General features: G+C 44.1%; 3 protein-coding genes across 4 annotated transcripts in view; 2 read left to right on the top strand and 1 right to left on the bottom strand.

Moving 5' to 3' along the window:
- Positions 1-3,859, top strand: part of myrf (myelin regulatory factor) — a 110,957-nt gene extending 107,098 nt beyond the window's left edge. For both annotated transcript variants that reach the window (XM_082957477.1, XM_082957478.1), the window contains exon 24: positions 1-3,859. This exon is cut by the window's left edge and continues 1,774 nt beyond it. The gene's annotated coding sequence lies outside the window, so the exon portion shown is untranslated.
- Positions 3,860-3,917: 58 nt separating this feature from the next.
- Positions 3,918-8,895, top strand: tmem258 (transmembrane protein 258). The gene is made up of 4 exons (XM_014126097.3): positions 3,918-4,202; positions 7,724-7,833; positions 8,318-8,447; positions 8,688-8,895. Exons 1-3 carry the CDS (start codon positions 4,200-4,202, stop codon positions 8,442-8,444), a joined length of 240 nt encoding a protein of 79 aa, XP_013981572.1. The 5' UTR covers positions 3,918-4,199; the 3' UTR covers positions 8,445-8,447; positions 8,688-8,895.
- Positions 8,896-13,290: 4,395 nt separating this feature from the next.
- tmem138 (transmembrane protein 138) lies at positions 13,291-16,495 on the bottom strand. Its single transcript, XM_082956651.1, is given in 7 exon segments — positions 13,291-13,777; positions 14,048-14,107; positions 14,110-14,119; positions 14,422-14,584; positions 15,357-15,500; positions 15,988-16,036; positions 16,468-16,495. Coding segments are annotated over 7 exon segments (861 nt in total). The 3' UTR covers positions 13,291-13,370.
- Between the last annotated feature and the right edge of the window lie 397 nt (positions 16,496-16,892).

Raw genomic sequence — 16,892 nt, forward strand, 5'->3', positions numbered from 1 at the left:
CACTACTTTAGACCAGAGCCCTATGGAACCCTATTCCCTATATATAGTGCACTACTTTAGACCAGGGCCCTATAGAACCCTATTCCCTATATATAGTGCACTACTTTAGACCAGAGCCCTATAGAACCCTATTCCCTATATATAGTGCACTACTTTAGACCAGAGCCCTATAGAACCCTATTCCCTATATAGTGCACTACTTTAGACCAGAGCCCTATGGAACCCTATTCCCTATATAGTGCACTACTTTAGACCAGAGCCCTATAGAACCCTATTCCCTATATATAGTGCACTACTTTAGACCAGAGCCCTATTCCCTATATAGTGCACTACTTTAGACCAGAGCCCTATGGCACCCTATTCCCTATATAGTGCACTACTTTAGACCAGGGCCCTATAGAACCCTATTCCCTATATAGTGCACTACTTGCGCTGGGTAAGTAGTGTATAAATGTGTCTTAACAGATAAGCTACTGGTCGGTGGGATGTGATTTCAGCTACAGCGCTTGTTGTTGGTGATGATGGATCTATACAGGAAGCTAGCTCATCCATGAAGGTCAATGTTATATAAAGAAACAGGAGAAACACAGTTTAATTTGAAATGCATTGAAATCACAGGAGTAAATACATTTTATATCTACAAGGAAGGACTCACCATGATATTAACTCAGATAACTGGGAACATTGCACAATGCTGAGGATAAACACTATACACTGTATAAGAACCATATCTTCCTAAACACACAGTATGGCTCTGCAGTGTATGATCTGGAACACTGTATATACACTGTATGATCTGGAACACTGTATACACACTGTATGATCTGGAACACTGTATGATCTGGAACACTGTATATACACTGTATGATCTGGAACACTGTATATACACTGTATGATCTGGAACACTGTACTGGAACCATAGAGTTAGAATGATTCTAATTATATGACTGGATGGAACACTGTTTATACACTATGATCTGGAACACTGTATACACACTGTATGATCTGGAACACTGTATGATCTGGAACACTGTATGATCTGGAACACTGTATACACACTGTATGATCTGGAACACTGTATGACGGACACTGTATGATCTGGAACACTGTATGATCTGGAACACTGTATGATCTGGAACACTGTATGACCTGGAATACTGTATATTCACTGTATGACCTGGAACACTGTATATTCACTGTATGATCTGGAACACTGTATGATCTCAGCAGCTGATAACTGCATCCATTGTTCAGGTCCAACACAGACTACATGTTTGAAGAACAATGAAAATACTTTTTACGCTGTAACTTGCCCACTGGAAACGTGAAACACTGTAACTCACTCACAGGACCACTAGCAAATACTACATTTGTGTTTAAGACAAAGTACATACTTAGCTACATGTATGATAACTTTATATGCTTGAATTGTAGAAGATTGGCGATTTCTTTCTGCTCTCGATGATGATGTTGAACCCACACAAATATCAACATCTGAATGATGTTTTTTAAACCGCTGGTGCCTTATCTTTCTCTACAAAACACGCTGGTGCCTTATCTTTCTCTACAAAACACGCTGGTGCCTTATCTTTCTCTACAAAACACGCTGGTGCCTTATCTTTCTCTACAAAACACGCTGGTGCCTTATCTTTCTCTACAAAACACGCTGGTGCTTTATCTTTCTCTACAAAACACGCTGGTGCCTTATCTTTCTCTACAAAACACGCTGGTGCCTTATCTTTCTCTACAAAACACGCTGGTGCCTTATCTTTCTCTACAAAACACGCTGGTGCCTTATCTTTCTCTACAAAACACGCTGGTGCTTTATCTTTCTCTACAAAACACGCTGGTGCCTTATCTTTCTCTACAAAACACGCTGGTGCCTTATCTTTCTCTACAAGAAGGTCGGCTTATCTCAAGACAGAAGCAGCTCATGGACTTGATTGAATGCTGATTGATTGAATGCTGTTCATGTTTGAGCCACGGAGTGTTTAAATCCTATTTATTTAAACTAACAAAGGTGGCCATTTTGTGCCACGGCCCTTGTGTAACTGAAGGAGAAAAATGTTCGGCCAGAAGCCACGCTAGCAGCCTACTGAAAGAGTCACGGATTTATACACTGGAGTATTGTATTATTCTAGCCTTTCCATTCATTGCTCTGAATCTGTGTAACGCTTTTTGTCTTCCCCTTCCTGACGGGAAACAACACCCTTTCCCTTAAGCCATGTTTCTAACTGTCTCCTCTGGAAAACACACCTCTTCACATGTACTCTGTTATTAACCTGTACTTTTCATAGTGATATCTTCTCCTTACTCACTGACCACTGTCCTGGCGGATATACGATTGATTATGTTCCTCATATGTCATGCAATACAGTATTTAGTATATACATGTATTAGTACGTGATGAAGGACACTTTGGATATTATCTGGTATCTGAATGTCTCAAGTTAACAAAATACATATTCCCATCTCACATTCCAGAATGTACCATCTCTCCAATACAGAGACCTGGGCCCCTATTCAGAAACCACCTTAGAGTTGGAGTGCTGATCTAGGATTAACTTCCCGTTGTCCATGTCCAAAAGAACGATCCTTCATCACAAATACAGGCCCCTGGTGGGTTGAAACAGATGTATTGACACAACGTCCCTCTGGCCAGGTGTGTTAAATCTTACCTGACCTGTCATGTCATAAGAAATCTAAATTCAAAAACAAATAATCAAATGAATATACTTCATTGAAGATGACACAATATAAAGATATAGTATTATACTGTATTACCAATATGATTTTGCCATACATGAGTACAGTGTACTGTTTTAGCTTATTTATAATGCACCAGCCAGCCTTTATAGTGACACCAGCATAGTACTTGTAGTTTAGCGCTGTATATATGAACTGCTTAATGCTCTGATGCTGGTTGCAGCTGGTTGCAACTGCTTCCAACTGGTTCCAACTGGTTCCAACTGGTTTCAACTGGTTCCAACTGGTTCCAACTGGTTCCAACTGGTTTCAATTGGTTCCAACTGGTTTCAACTGGTTTCAATTGGTTCCAACTGGTTCCAACTGGTTTCAACTGGTTCCAATTGGTTCCAACTGGTTTCAACTGGTTCCAACTGGTTCCAACTGGTTTCAACTGGTTCCAACTGGTTTCACCTGGTTTCAACTGGTTCCACCTGGTTCCACCTGGTTCCAACTGGTTCAAACTGGTATAGAAACTCATTACATGTTACTGTGTAGCTTCATTTTGTAACAATCTATGTTCCTTTTTTATGTTATTTCTGTAACTCTTTATTACTGTATCATGTATGTTGTATCATTAATATGTAAACGTTGTTTTATGAAATTCTATGCCAATCAAAATCACTATTCTCCTTTTACCTGTTTCACTGAGAAAGAAAACACATGGGTGTGCGCACACACGCACACACGCACACACGCACGCACACACACACACACACACGCACGCACGCACGCACGCACACACACACACACAGGACTTTCTGATTAAAACTTTACAATGAAACGATCAAATCACTCATTTTGAAATACATTTATCTTCTTCCTCTAATTGTTATGGCTTAAAGCCCTTCAGAACACTAAAATACTTGATGAACATTGAATCACTTTGTAAAGCATATTGACCCTCTCCCTCATTCACCTCCATACTATTCCTGTTCTAAAAGTTCTCCCTATAAATCTGTGTGCGTTTTAGTCGAACCTCTTAGTTTGTTTTTAATACATGATCTTGGCATTTATTTTTTAAGTCTTTGTTGTTTTCGTGTTTTTTGTTTTGAAGAGCATGTTGTCATAATATGAATGCATGCAGTAAATTAAATATTGATTGAAAACAAAATGTGGTTTGGTTGGTAGGGAGAGAGAGAGAGAGAGAGAGAGAGAGAGAGCTCTAAACAGCATATCACAGCCAGGAACATAGTTATTTTTATCGATTCATCGATTCATTTTAAGATTAGCACAATAATTTCATGTAAAATAATCTGTTAAATTATTTTGTGCTAATTTTTAAATGAATCTAATGTAAAAGTCTCTGTTTCGGAATAAAACATGGAATAAATAGACTAAGGGTTTTCTCCAGGCCGCCCGGTGGCGGACCGGTATTTTTACTCTGCTTGGAAACTGACGTGGCTCTTTTCTAGTATTGACATTCTGCAGTAGGAACAAGAAACTCAACAAAAATGGTAAGTGATTTGTAGCTAATGCACCATTTTCTAACAATAACTTGATCATGAAATGCGACTTATAGAGTTGTCTAAAACCTAACATTATACATATATATATAAATATATATGTATTCACATGGTTGTTGTCGCTAGGCACTTCCGGGTTGTAATGGCTAGCTTGCTAGCCAACATTAGCTAACTAGCCCAATATTGGACTAAAGGAGCCTAAATACACGTTACTCCTTATTCCAAGGATTTTAGTTACATGTTCTGTTTTATTAAAATACAAACTGTCTCTGGAAACCAAAACAGCCAAAGACTCAAATTAAATGGAAATCTCAATTGCGGTTCGGTTCTAGAAACACAAATCCCTGTTCAGGTCACAAACGCTAAATATCAATCAAATGTATTTATATAGCCCTTCTTACATCAGCTGATGTCTCAAAGTGCTGTACAGAAACCCAGCCTAAAACCCCAAACAGCAAGCAATGCAGGTCTACACTGCGTGCACAATTATTAGGCAAATTGTATTCCTCTGGATTAATTTGATTGTTGAACAAACACAATGCTCTCAGTCAATCCAAAATGTTATTGAACCTCAAACCTGAATGTTTAACAAAGGAAAAGTGAGTTTTGTCTTTCTCAGGGAAATATAAGTGTGCACAATTATTAGGCAACTATTAGTGTGCAGAATTATTAGACAACTAAATTACAAAAATAATTTCTCTCAACTCACTTGTTTATTCTCAATTTTTAGAGTAAGTGTAACCGATAAGTAACACAAAATGACAATTATATAACATTTTTGGCCTTTCAAAAATATTCAGTGACCAATGTAGCCACCCTTATTTTCAATAACTGCCATGAGCCTTCCATCCATGGAGTCTGTCAGTTTCTTGATCTGTTCACGATCAATTTTCACTGACGCAGCAACCACAGCCTCCCAAATGCTGTTCAAAAAGGTGTATTGTCTTCCATCACTGTAAATCTCACGTTTGAGAAGGGCCCACAAGTTCTCAATAGGATTTAAGTCAGGTGAGGAAAGGGGGCCTGGTCATTATTCAGGCATCTATGAGGCCCTTGCTGGCTAGCCAAGCAGTGGAGTACTTGGATGTGATGGAGCATTATCCTGCATACAGATCATGGCCTTCTAGAATGCTGAGGACTTCTTCCTGTACCACTGTTTGACGAAAGAATCTTCCAGAAACTGGCAGTAGATTTGGGAGTTGAGTTTCAGTCCATCGTCAAACCTGAAAAGGTCCAACTACCTCATCCTCAATGATAGCAGCCCATACCAGTACCCCTCCTTCACCTTGCTGGCACCTGACTCAAAGTGGTGCGATGTGTCCATTACTGATCCAGCCACGGGCCCATCCATTTGGTCCATCAAGAGTCACTTTCATTTCATCTGTCCACAAAACCTTTGGGCAAAGCAATACCTGAAGACAGATTTTTCAATCTTGACGCTTCAACTTGTGAATTTTATTCAGTGGTGGTCTTGTTTCAGTCTTCTTGACCTTGGCCATGTCTCTGAGCACTTGACACCTTGTACTTCTGAACACTCCAGGTAGGTTGCAGTTCTGGAATACGGTGGCGCTGGAGGATAATGGGTTCCTGGTAGTTTGACGTTTAATTCTTCTCAAGTCTTTTGCAGTTAATTTACGCCTTTTCTTCCCCATGCGTTTTTTGCGCCCCAGTTGACTATTCGCAACAAAACGTTTGAATGTCCGGTGGTCACACCTCAATAGTTCAGCTATTTAAAGAGTGTCGCAACCATCTGAAAGGCATTTTACATTTTTGGCTTTTCAGTGTCAGTTAAATTTCTTTTTTGGCCCATTTTACCTGAGGTAATGAGGCTGCCTAATAATTATGCACACCTTGATATAAGGTGTTATTCACTTTCGCCACACCCTTCCTCATTACACAAATACATATCACCTGAAAAATGATTAAATCCAATAAGCATTCAAGTTTATATGGTTTGGAGTTCGAAAATGTGAATAGAAACAATAAGATCAGAATACTCACTTGCATAATAATTGTGCACGCAGTGTAGAAGCACGGTGGCTAGGAAAAACTCCCTAGAAAGGCCAGAACCTAGGAAGAAACCTAGAGAGGAACCAGGCTATGAGGGGTGGCCAGTCCTCTTCTGGCTGTGCCGGGTGGATATTATAACAGAACATGGCCAAGATGTTCATAGATGACCAGCAGGGTCAAATAATAATAATCACAGTAGTTGTCGAGGGTGCAACAAGTCAGCACCTCAAGAGTAAATGTCAATTGGCTTTTCATAGCCGATCATTCAGAGTATCTCTACCGCTCCTGCTGTCTCTAGAGAGTTGAAAACAGCAGGTCTGGGACAGGTAGCACGTCCGGTGAACAGGTCAGGGTTCCACAGCCGCAGGCAGAACAGTTGAAACTGGAGCAGCAGCAGGGCCAGGTGGACTGGGGACAGCAAGGAGTCATCAGGCCAGGTAGTCCTGAGGCATGGTCCTAGGGCTCAGGTCCTCCGCGAGAATTAGAGAGAGCATACTTAAATTCACACAGAACACCGGATAAGACATAATAGACACTTACTGTTTTGTTTTAACACAGTTGCAGCTGACAGTATTTTTTTTTAGTGACAACAGGTTTGTGGTGTCTGTTTTCCATTTACACACAGGTGTTCAGAGAAGCAGGTAACTCATTAGCGCAGGTAGTCAGTCCTCTGTCTTGCGTCTGTTTTCCCTAAACAAGCGCTGTAACATGGAGATACGGCCGTGTGGGAACCCTAAACCCTATAACAAGGTGTGAATCAATTTAACCTTTGTTTTTGGGAAAACAATTTCTCTCCGATATGAAATATCCTTATGCTTCCAATCCCGTACGGCCAGCGCTGCGTGTTAATGTTTAGACCGAGCATCCGGTCTGAATAGGCATTTCTTTTCGATGGCTTGGTTAAAAATATTTGTAGACATGTTTTTGTAAGTACATACCGGCCGTAACGGGAGTAAAAGAAGATGGTTGCTCAGCGAAACTTCATATTTGGTGATAAATTAACGTATTTTGACAACGCTTACAGAGCTGACTTGTCTAGTTACATAAAAATGGGAGTTTGAGTTTTCTGGGCGAGAGGTTTCTAACACACAGATACTAGTTCAGCTAACCTTATTCATTAACGCTATGTCTGTAGCTAGTGAACTACGTTTTATAGCTATTCATCAGTTAACCGAGTAACATGTAGCTATGTTATGATGGGAATACAGTAGCTGGCTATGCTAATATAGCTTAGCTTACTAGCTAGTAAGCTAACACCCAATACAGCCTCCCACAGACAATGCCAAGTTAAGACCAGAGAACTTCAACTGTTATGATCAAGTCAGTCAATAAGCTGGTTGATGTATACATAACTCATATTTACCAAGTTACTAAGTTGAAACTCCATGTTTATTTATAGCTGGCAACATACCTGTCCATTTTTTTTAGAAATGTGAGATATTGTCCCTAACCAGAAGCACACTGAGTGAATCTCTACATTATCTCCGTTCTTCTTCTCTCAGGAGCTGGAGGCTATGACCAGATACACCAGTCCGGTGAACCCAGCAGTCTTCCCCCACCTCACGGTGGTCCTACTGGCTATCGGCATGTTCTTCACTGCCTGGTTCTTCGTGTATCCTTCCATGGTCATCTGTCTTCATAGTGACTGTTTTTTATTTTTATACCATGAATCAGTGGTCTTCAGGAATGGGAATGGGGACACTGAATGTGTAGACTTTTGTTGCAGCCCAGTATTAACACGCCAATGTCAATTAATATGCCCTGTGTCTCTCTACGACTTAGGAATGAAGAACAGTGATTGATAACTGGGCTGAGATTTGGATAACTGGGCTGAGATTTGGATAACTGGGCTGAGATTTGGATAACTGGGCTGAGATTTGGATAACTGGGCTGAGATTTGGATAACTGGGCTGAGATTTGGCTAACGGGCTGAGATTTGGCTAACAGGTTGATAGAATCAGTTGCCGAGTCTGAATATTCACAGAGACGATATACACTACTGTAGGTGAATGTGTGGACAATAAGTGAGACGATAAGACTGGATGTAACGGTCTGTTGTGTACCACTATGATTAGCACCATAACTCTCTCTCTCAGCTATGAGGTGACGTCCACTAAATACACGAGAGACATGTACAAAGAGCTGCTCATCTCCCTGGTGGCGTCGCTCTTCATGGGCTTCGGAGTGCTGTTTCTGTTACTGTGGGTCGGCATCTATGTCTGACAGGTAAGGAAACAATCAGAGAGACTTGTGCTACGTTCATGATGAGTCTGGAACCTCGTGAGTTTAAATGTATTTTCGTAGAGCTTTCCTATTGGTTGATTCGGATACTTTCCAAATGGGGGAAACTCGGGTATTAACTCTTTACGTTGAGTTTCCAGGTCGGACATTTCTCAATTTCCGAGTTCTGACAGTCATTCACCATCGTGTTTCATGTCTATGATCCCTGTGTGTTTCCTGTTACAGATTGTTATATTGCCAAATGATAACAGAAGAACATTCCAGTGGAACAGAAGGATGTAATGAAGTGGACTCCACCACAGACACAGGAAGATGGACTGCACTGACAAGAGGGTGGGGATTGGGGTTGCCTTTCACTAAATACGCTTATGTCATTTAGCAGACGCTCTTATCCAGAGCGACTTACAAATAAAGAGACATTTGTACAAAACTGCATAGTTTCTACTGGTAATGAAAGGAGGCAGCCTGTGTGTTTTTTTTTTTTTAAAGGTCCTTGTTACAAATCTGTGTTGATTCCAGGTAGATATCAAAATGTGAATACTGAAAGAGATGGAAACCCGCACACTATCTAAAGAGGAATAAATCCCAAACTGAGGCTTAAATGCAGGAAAACAAAACCATTTGGTATCAAGTCATAAGTAGCTTTTTATTAATACACTTTTACTCAACTTTTTGGGCACTATGTAGTCCAAATAAAACGTATTTTGCTTCTGTATTTAAGCCTCCATTTTGGATTCATACCTAGTCTTTACTGGTGAAATTGTGACAGAATTGGAGTGAGCCGTCCTATTGATGCATTGGAAGTGACTTCATTAGTCGGAGGACTGTAGTAGACATAAATCACCACAAGGTGGTGCTACAGACATCTCCCAGAGGGCACCACAGTCAATCTGAATTGTATTGCCTTGATTCCTTGCGCCCTGCCCTCTCTTCCTGCTCAAAACCCTATTGGATGAGGTCAAACCTTTGACCTTGTCATGAAATTAGTTTTAAGGATGTGAGGAATCAAGACAATGCAATTTCAGGTTGACCTATAGGCTGCAATGCATAGATGGGGACAGTGATTGAAATATACTTTTTTTTTTTAACTTTCGTTAGTAGTAGTAGTAGTGACAACTACCAAGACACATCTCATTCACAAAGGTGACATGACTCTTCAGGAAAGAATCTGGTGTTTCAAGATCCTCGTGCCAACGGCCCCTGGCATTGACATGGGAGTAGGAAGTCCAAGAACATATAGAAATCTGTAGAATTAAAACTAATATAAGTCACTATGTGATCTGTGTAATAAAGATAATCTAACGTTTTACCTAATGATATATAAGGAGGGCATTTGCACAACATGTTTCACAACAGCACACAACAAAATTCCAGAGACATATTGAGCGACCAACTGATACCAATCACGACCACACCCAGAGGACAGATGGCTGACTTAAGCCCTAGCCACACGAACTGACCACTGGTGTAAAGAACAACATTCCATGAATATCGCAAAGCACCCAGACACGAATTACCAGAAATACACACACACACACACACACACTTAGGTGTGTTGGACTCCGAGGACAACGGACACTGCCAAGGGCCAATGGGAAGTGGACACCACCTGGAGAGTGGACCGTCCCTCCACTCATCGACCAGTCAGGAGAGAGGACCTACTAGACTCAACGTCAACACACTGCACCTGGAGAGTGGACCGTCCCTCCACTCATCGACCAGTCAGGAGAGCGGACCTACTAGACTCAACGTCAACACACTGCACCTGGAGAGTGGACCGTCCCTCCACTCATCGACCAGTCAGGAGAGAGGACCTACTAGACTCAACGTCAACACACTGCACCTGGAGAGTGGACCGTCCCTCCACTCATCGACCAGTCAGGAGAGCGGACCTACTAGACTCAACGTCAACACACTGCACCTGGAGAGTGGACCGTCCCTCCACTCATCGACCAGTCAGGAGAGCGGACCTACTAGACTCAACGTCAACACACTGCACCTGGAGAGTGGACCGTCCCTCCACTCATCGACCAGTCAGGAGAGCGGACCTACTAGACTCAACGTCAACACACTGCACCTGGAGAGTGGACCGTCCCTCCACTCATCGACCAGTCAGGAGAGAGGACCTACTAGACTCAACGTCAACACACTGCACCTGGAGAGTGGACCGTCCCTCCACTCATCGACCAGTCAGGAGAGCGGACCTACTAGACTCAACGTCAACACACTGCACCTGGAGAGTGGACCGTCCCTCCACTCATCGACCAGTCAGGAGAGCGGACCTACTAGACTCAACGTCAACACACTGCACCTGGAGAGTGGACCGTCCCTCCACTCATCGACCAGTCAGGAGAGAGGACCTACTAGACTCAACGTCAACACACTGCACCTGGAGAGTGGACCGTCCCTCCACTCATCGACCAGTCAGGAGAGCGGACCTACTAGACTCAACGTCAACACACTGCACCTGGAGAGTGGACCGTCCCTCCACTCATCGACCAGTCAGGAGAGCGGACCCACTAGACTCAACGTCAACACACTGTCATTTCATTGTATAAATTGGATGTACACTATGTTTCGGGGCTCTCTCTTCTGCTAGTTCCCTATGAGCTAAACGAAGGAGTCCGTGCACGCTTTGCCAAATATCTTTGTCTCATAATAAACTGCCTTACTATAAACTGAATCACCCGGTCCAGCGTCTTGACTTGTCTCCTTCTCAAATAACTAATCATCAACATCTGGCTGCAGATCAGAATTAGACTGCCTGTGTAAATGCAGCCATAGAGATGTATTTAGCACTTTATTTGGAGTGAATGCAGTAGATGTAACTTTGACATACAGCATGTATGCCCCAGGCCTAGGGAATGCAGTAAGGGCTATTTCAGACCACTGTGGTCTAATAGTGGTGGTGGTGGTGCCTTAAACCCCAATCCCAGATTAATCTCTGAGGTACGAACAGAGCAGTCCATCTCCTTTAACCTGACGCTGCCTGAACGATAATACCCTCGTGACCATCTAGCCACGGGGAGTAACTACAATGTTGTTGATCCATCCTCAGTTTTCTATCACGGACATTCAACTCTGTAACTGTTTTAAAGTCACCATTGGCCTCAAAGGGATATTTCATGTCTGCTTTAAATTGATAAAATGCCAATAGGGGCCCTTCTTTATGACGTATTACAAAACCTCCCTGGTCTTTGTGGTTGAATCTGTGTTTAAAATTCACTGCTCTACTGAGGGACCTTCCAGATAATTATATGTGTTGGATACAGAGATGAGGTAGTCATTCAGAAATCATCTTAAACACTATTATTACACACAGAGTGAGTCCATGACACTTATGTTTACTCCTGAACTTATTTAGGCTTGCCATAAAGGGGTTGAATACTTAATAACACAAGACATAAGCTATTCATTTATAATGAATTTGTAAAACTATTTAAACACAGTTTCTCTTTGACATTATAGGGTATTGTGTATAGGCCAGTGACCAACACATGTAAATGTAATACATTTTAAATTCAGGCTGTAACAACAACATGTGGAAGAAGTGTGAAGGCACTGCATGTCTCCCAAATGGCATTATATTCCCTATTTAGTGCACTACTCTCTCTGGACCCATAGGGCTCTGGTCTAAAGTAGTGTACTATATAGGGAATAGGGTTCTATAGGGCTCTGGGCTAAAGTAGTGCACTATATAGGGAATAGGGTTCTATAGGGCCCTGGTCTAAAGTAGTGTACTATATAGGGAATAGGGGTTCTATAGGGCTCTGGGCTAAAGTAGTGCACTATATAGGGAATAGGGTTCTATAGGGCTCTGGGCTAAAGTAGTGCACTATATAGGGAATAGGGTAGTGCACTACATAGGGAATAGGGTGCTATAGGGTTCTGGTCTAAAGTAGTGCACTATGTAGGGAATAGGGTTCTATAGGGCCCTGGTCTAAAGTAGTGTACTATATAGGGAATAGGGTGCTATAGGGCTCTGGTCTAAAGTAGTGCACTATGTAGGGAATAGGGTTCTATAAGGCTCTGGGCTAAAGTAGTGCACTATGTAGGGAATAGGGTAGTGCACTATATAGGGTTCCATTCAGGAGTGAGACGGTATCACATTTTAGTTAAAACACTGAAATGAATTGCCATTATGCAGTTGTTTTTAAACCTCAGATTGTCTTTTAGTGTCATCAACACCGGTCCATATTAGTGGAGCATGTTGATTGAGAAACTACCAGGACGGACCACTCTTTCCCCTAGCTCTATCCTAGTCCAGGGTCGTGTTCAGTAGGGCACACCATATAGCAAAACGTTTTAAAACTGAAAACAATGGACGTTTCTTATCGGACAAGGCCAGATTGTCCCTCCATGTCAGTTTTCTTCTGGTGCCAAATGAACATGACCCCGCCCAGGAAGTGACCTCACTTGGTAATAGATCCTCCAGCCCCTCCCTCCTCACTGACGAGCTCTGACGAAGGCATCCCTCGGCCAATAGATCCTCCAGTCCCTCCCTCCTCACTGACGAAGGCATCCCCTCGGCCAATAGATCCTCCAGTCCCTCCCTCCTCACTGACGAAGGCATCCCTCGGCCAATAGATCCTCCAGTCCCTCCCTCCTCACTGACGAAGGCATCCCCTCGGCCAATAGATCCTCCAGTCCCTCCCTCCTCACTGACGAAGGCATCCCTCGGCCAATAGATCCTCCAGTCCCTCCCTCCTCACTGACGAAGGCATCCCTCGGCCAATAGATCCTCCAGCCCCTCCCTCCTCACTGACGAAGGCATCCCTCGGCCAATAGATCCTCCAGCCCCTCCCTCCTCACTGACGAAGGCATCCCTCGGCCAATAGATCCTCCAGCCCCTCCCTCCTCACTGACGAAGGCATCCCTCGGCCAATAGATCCTCCAGTCCCTCCCTCCTCACTGACGAAGGCATCCCTCGGCCAATAGATCCTCCAGTCCCTCCCTCCTCACTGACGAAGGCATCCCCTCGGCCAATAGATCCTCCAGTCCCTCCCTCCTCACTGACGAAGGCATCCCCTCGGCCAATAGATCCTCCAGTCCCTCCCTCCTCACTGACGAAGGCATCCCCTCGGCCAATAGATCCTCCAGTCCCTCCCTCCTCACTGACGAAGGCATCCCTCGGCCAATAGATCCTCCAGTCCCTCCCTCCTCACTGACGAAGGCATCCCCTCGGCCAATAGATCCTCCAGTCCCTCCCTCCTCACTGACGAAGGCATCCCTCGGCCAGACAGAACCGTCAGACAGCCGCGGGTCTCCCAGACACTCTGTCGTCCGTTTGTAGAAGTAGTAATACAACACTGCAGCTGTGGAACAGAAGGACAGAGTTGGTTAAACGTGTCAAACACGTCACAAACCAACATGTTGTTTAGTCTAGTATTAGCATCATTAATAAAAGCAACCATTTGCCAGTGCTAATGCCTAAGACGCGTCACAAAACTGACAAACACATGTTTGTTAACGAAGTTGGTTTGTGAAAAGAAGTAACCACTTATCAAGCCTCACAAAAAAAAGTACAGCTGAATAAACCTAAGTGGGTCTGAGAGCAGAGTGCATGTCTTTCTCTTCAAACATACCAGCCCTCTGGGAGACAAAGAGAACCTGAAGGCCGTTTGTCCAGGTCAAACTGTTGGACTCCATCTCAGGTTCTAGAGGAAACATCAAAACATGATCAATGTTTACAACTACATGTGTACACAACATGTATTATCTCTGATGAGAGTTAGAATCCTGTCTAACTCCTACGCCTCTCTGTCTCTCTCTCTCTCTCTCTCTGTGTCTCTCTCTCTCTCTCTCTCTCTCCCCTCTCTCTCTCTCTCTCTCTCTCTCTGTCCATACGTACCACTACCCAGCACCTCTCTTTCTTTCTCTCTCTCTCTCCCTCCCTCTCCCTCCTCTCTCTCTCTCTCTCTCTCCCTCTCTCTCTCTCTGTGTGTGTGTTCATACGTACCACTACCCAGCAGTGAAAGGAGATGCTGAGGGTGAGGTAGAAGGCAGACAGCGTCAGTAAGGCTTTAAACCTCTCCAGTAGTAGAGCGACCTGGAAAACGTACGTGTTGAGCATCATCAGCAGAATGAGGATCACGTTGAACAGCGCGGCTACATCCTGGATGCTGAACCTACGTCCTGGATGCTGAACCTACATCCTGGATGCTGAACCTACATCCTGGATGCTGAACCTACATCCTGGATGCTGAACCTACGTCCTGGATGCTGAACCTACATCCTGGATGCTGAACCTACATCCTGGATGCTGAACCTACGTCCTGGATGCTGAACCTACGTCCTGGATGCTGAACCTACATCCTGGATGCTAAACCTACATCCTGGATGCTGAACCTACGTCCTGGATGCTGAACCTACGTCCTGGATGCTGAACCTACATCCTGGATGCTGAACCTACGTCCTGGATGCTGAACCTACATCCTGGATGCTGAACCTACGTCCTGGATGCTGGACCTACATCCTGGATGCTGAACCTACGTCCTGGATGCCGAACCTACATCCTGGATGCTGAACCTACATCCTGGATGCTGAACCTACGTCCTGGATGCTGAACTTACGTCCTGGATGCTGAACCTACATCCTGGATGCTGAACCTACGTCCTGGATGCTGAACCTACGTCCTGGATGCTGAACCTACATCATGGATGCTGAACCTACTGAACCTACATCCTGGATGCTGAACCTACATCCTGGATGCTGGAACACACAGGTTACATCAGAGTTACGCCTAAACAACATTACACTAATTATAAAGTAAGACCTGATTGTTATTGGGAAAGATTTTGGAACATTTTCAACAACAACAACAAAATAACTAGCTATTAAAGTCAAATAAACATTTGAATCATTAACAGGCTACATAACCAATCGTGTACGTACATGAACAGCACCAGCTGGATGACGGGCCCTGCCCTGAGCAGCTCACTGAAGGAGTTGACACACAGGTCATAGGTCAGCAGACCCAGCTGGACCAGCAGGACCAGGCCTCGGCTGGCACCTACTTCTCTGGCCCTCGACTGGCACCTACTTCTCTGGCCCTCGGCTGGCACCTACTTCTCTGGCCCTCGACTGGCACCGACTTCTCTGGCCCTCGACTGGCACCGACTTCTCTGGCCCTTGACTGGCACCGACTTCTCTGGCCCTCGACTGGCACCTACTTCTCTGGCCCTCGGCTGGCACCTACTTCTCTGGCCCTCGACTGGCACCTACTTCTCTGGCCCTCGGCTGGCACCTACTTCTCTGGCCCTCGGCTGGCACCTACTTCTCTGGCCCTCGGCTGGCACCTACTTCTCTGGCCCTCGGCTGGCACCTACTTCTCTGGCCCTCGACTGGGATGAACTTCAAAAGGCACCTCTTGCTTTTACTCTTTGGTTCCTCTCCCGTCTTCGCTCCCTTGCCAGCCACAGGTATTTGACCTGTAGTGACACAGCCACTGTAGTGTCAACAACTCCACGACCCTCCGCTTTGATGGCTTTAACCTCCACGACCCTCTGCTTTGATGGCCACCTACCTCTCCACCTTGAACTTGGTCACCTTCTTCACTTTGGTTCCATCCAAACCTGTGAGTTTTTAGATGCGAACCTTCATTTCAGATTAAAACATTTAATCCAACTCCTAGTATCAGTGTTCAGGAACATGGGCTGTGTTATTCCTCAGCGTGTCAGTCCTGCTGGTAGGCGTACTGAACAGATTGAAACGGATCGTCATTTTGGAGGCGAGAAACAAGGTTCTCTGCTACATAAATGGACTTCTGTTAACGGTCACGTTGAGTTTCTCTCAGGATGATTTCTTTAGTCTTCTCCTCTTGCTGGTCCTTCCTGAAACAGAAGTACAGAGTACTAGTTAAATAGCAGTAGTACAACATCAAGATGCTTCAGCCCCCCCAGTCGCTGTCAACTTCATTATCTTCTGGAAAATGAACCTGCCTTTTGTGTAGATGAAGAGGATAGTGTTACAGTAGTATTTCAGAGCTAAATATATATAAAAGTACCATGATCCCCGCTGTCCTCCCATTGCATCTGGTCAAGAGCCAAAGCAGTGTGTAACTTTGTGAGTAGTCAGCTAGCTAAATCTATTACGCAGACAGGCAGACATGGAGAGGTCAGGGTAACGTTAGGGATTACAGGTCCCAAATGCCACCCTATTGCCTATATGTAGGGCACTACTTTTGACCACGGTCCCACAGGGCTCCAAAAGTAGTGACCTATATAGGGAGACATTTGGGACGAATCCTTTTTGTCCCCGATCGGCTGTAGTAGTCAACACCGTCTGTTGTTGTTATTGTTGTTGTAGTAGTTCCTTGGTTACGCCAAGCTGATTTTAGCTGGTTAGCAACAAGTCCTGTTCTTTATGTAACCGATGTGAAATGGCTAGTTAGTTAGCGGTGGTGTAACCGATGTGAAATGGCTAGTTAGT

The sequence above is a fragment of the Salmo salar genome, chromosome 10 (assembly GCF_965601325.2).
Source record: "Salmo salar chromosome 10, fSalSal1, whole genome shotgun sequence".
In the NCBI taxonomy this organism is placed as follows: Eukaryota; Metazoa; Chordata; class Actinopteri; order Salmoniformes; family Salmonidae; genus Salmo; species Salmo salar.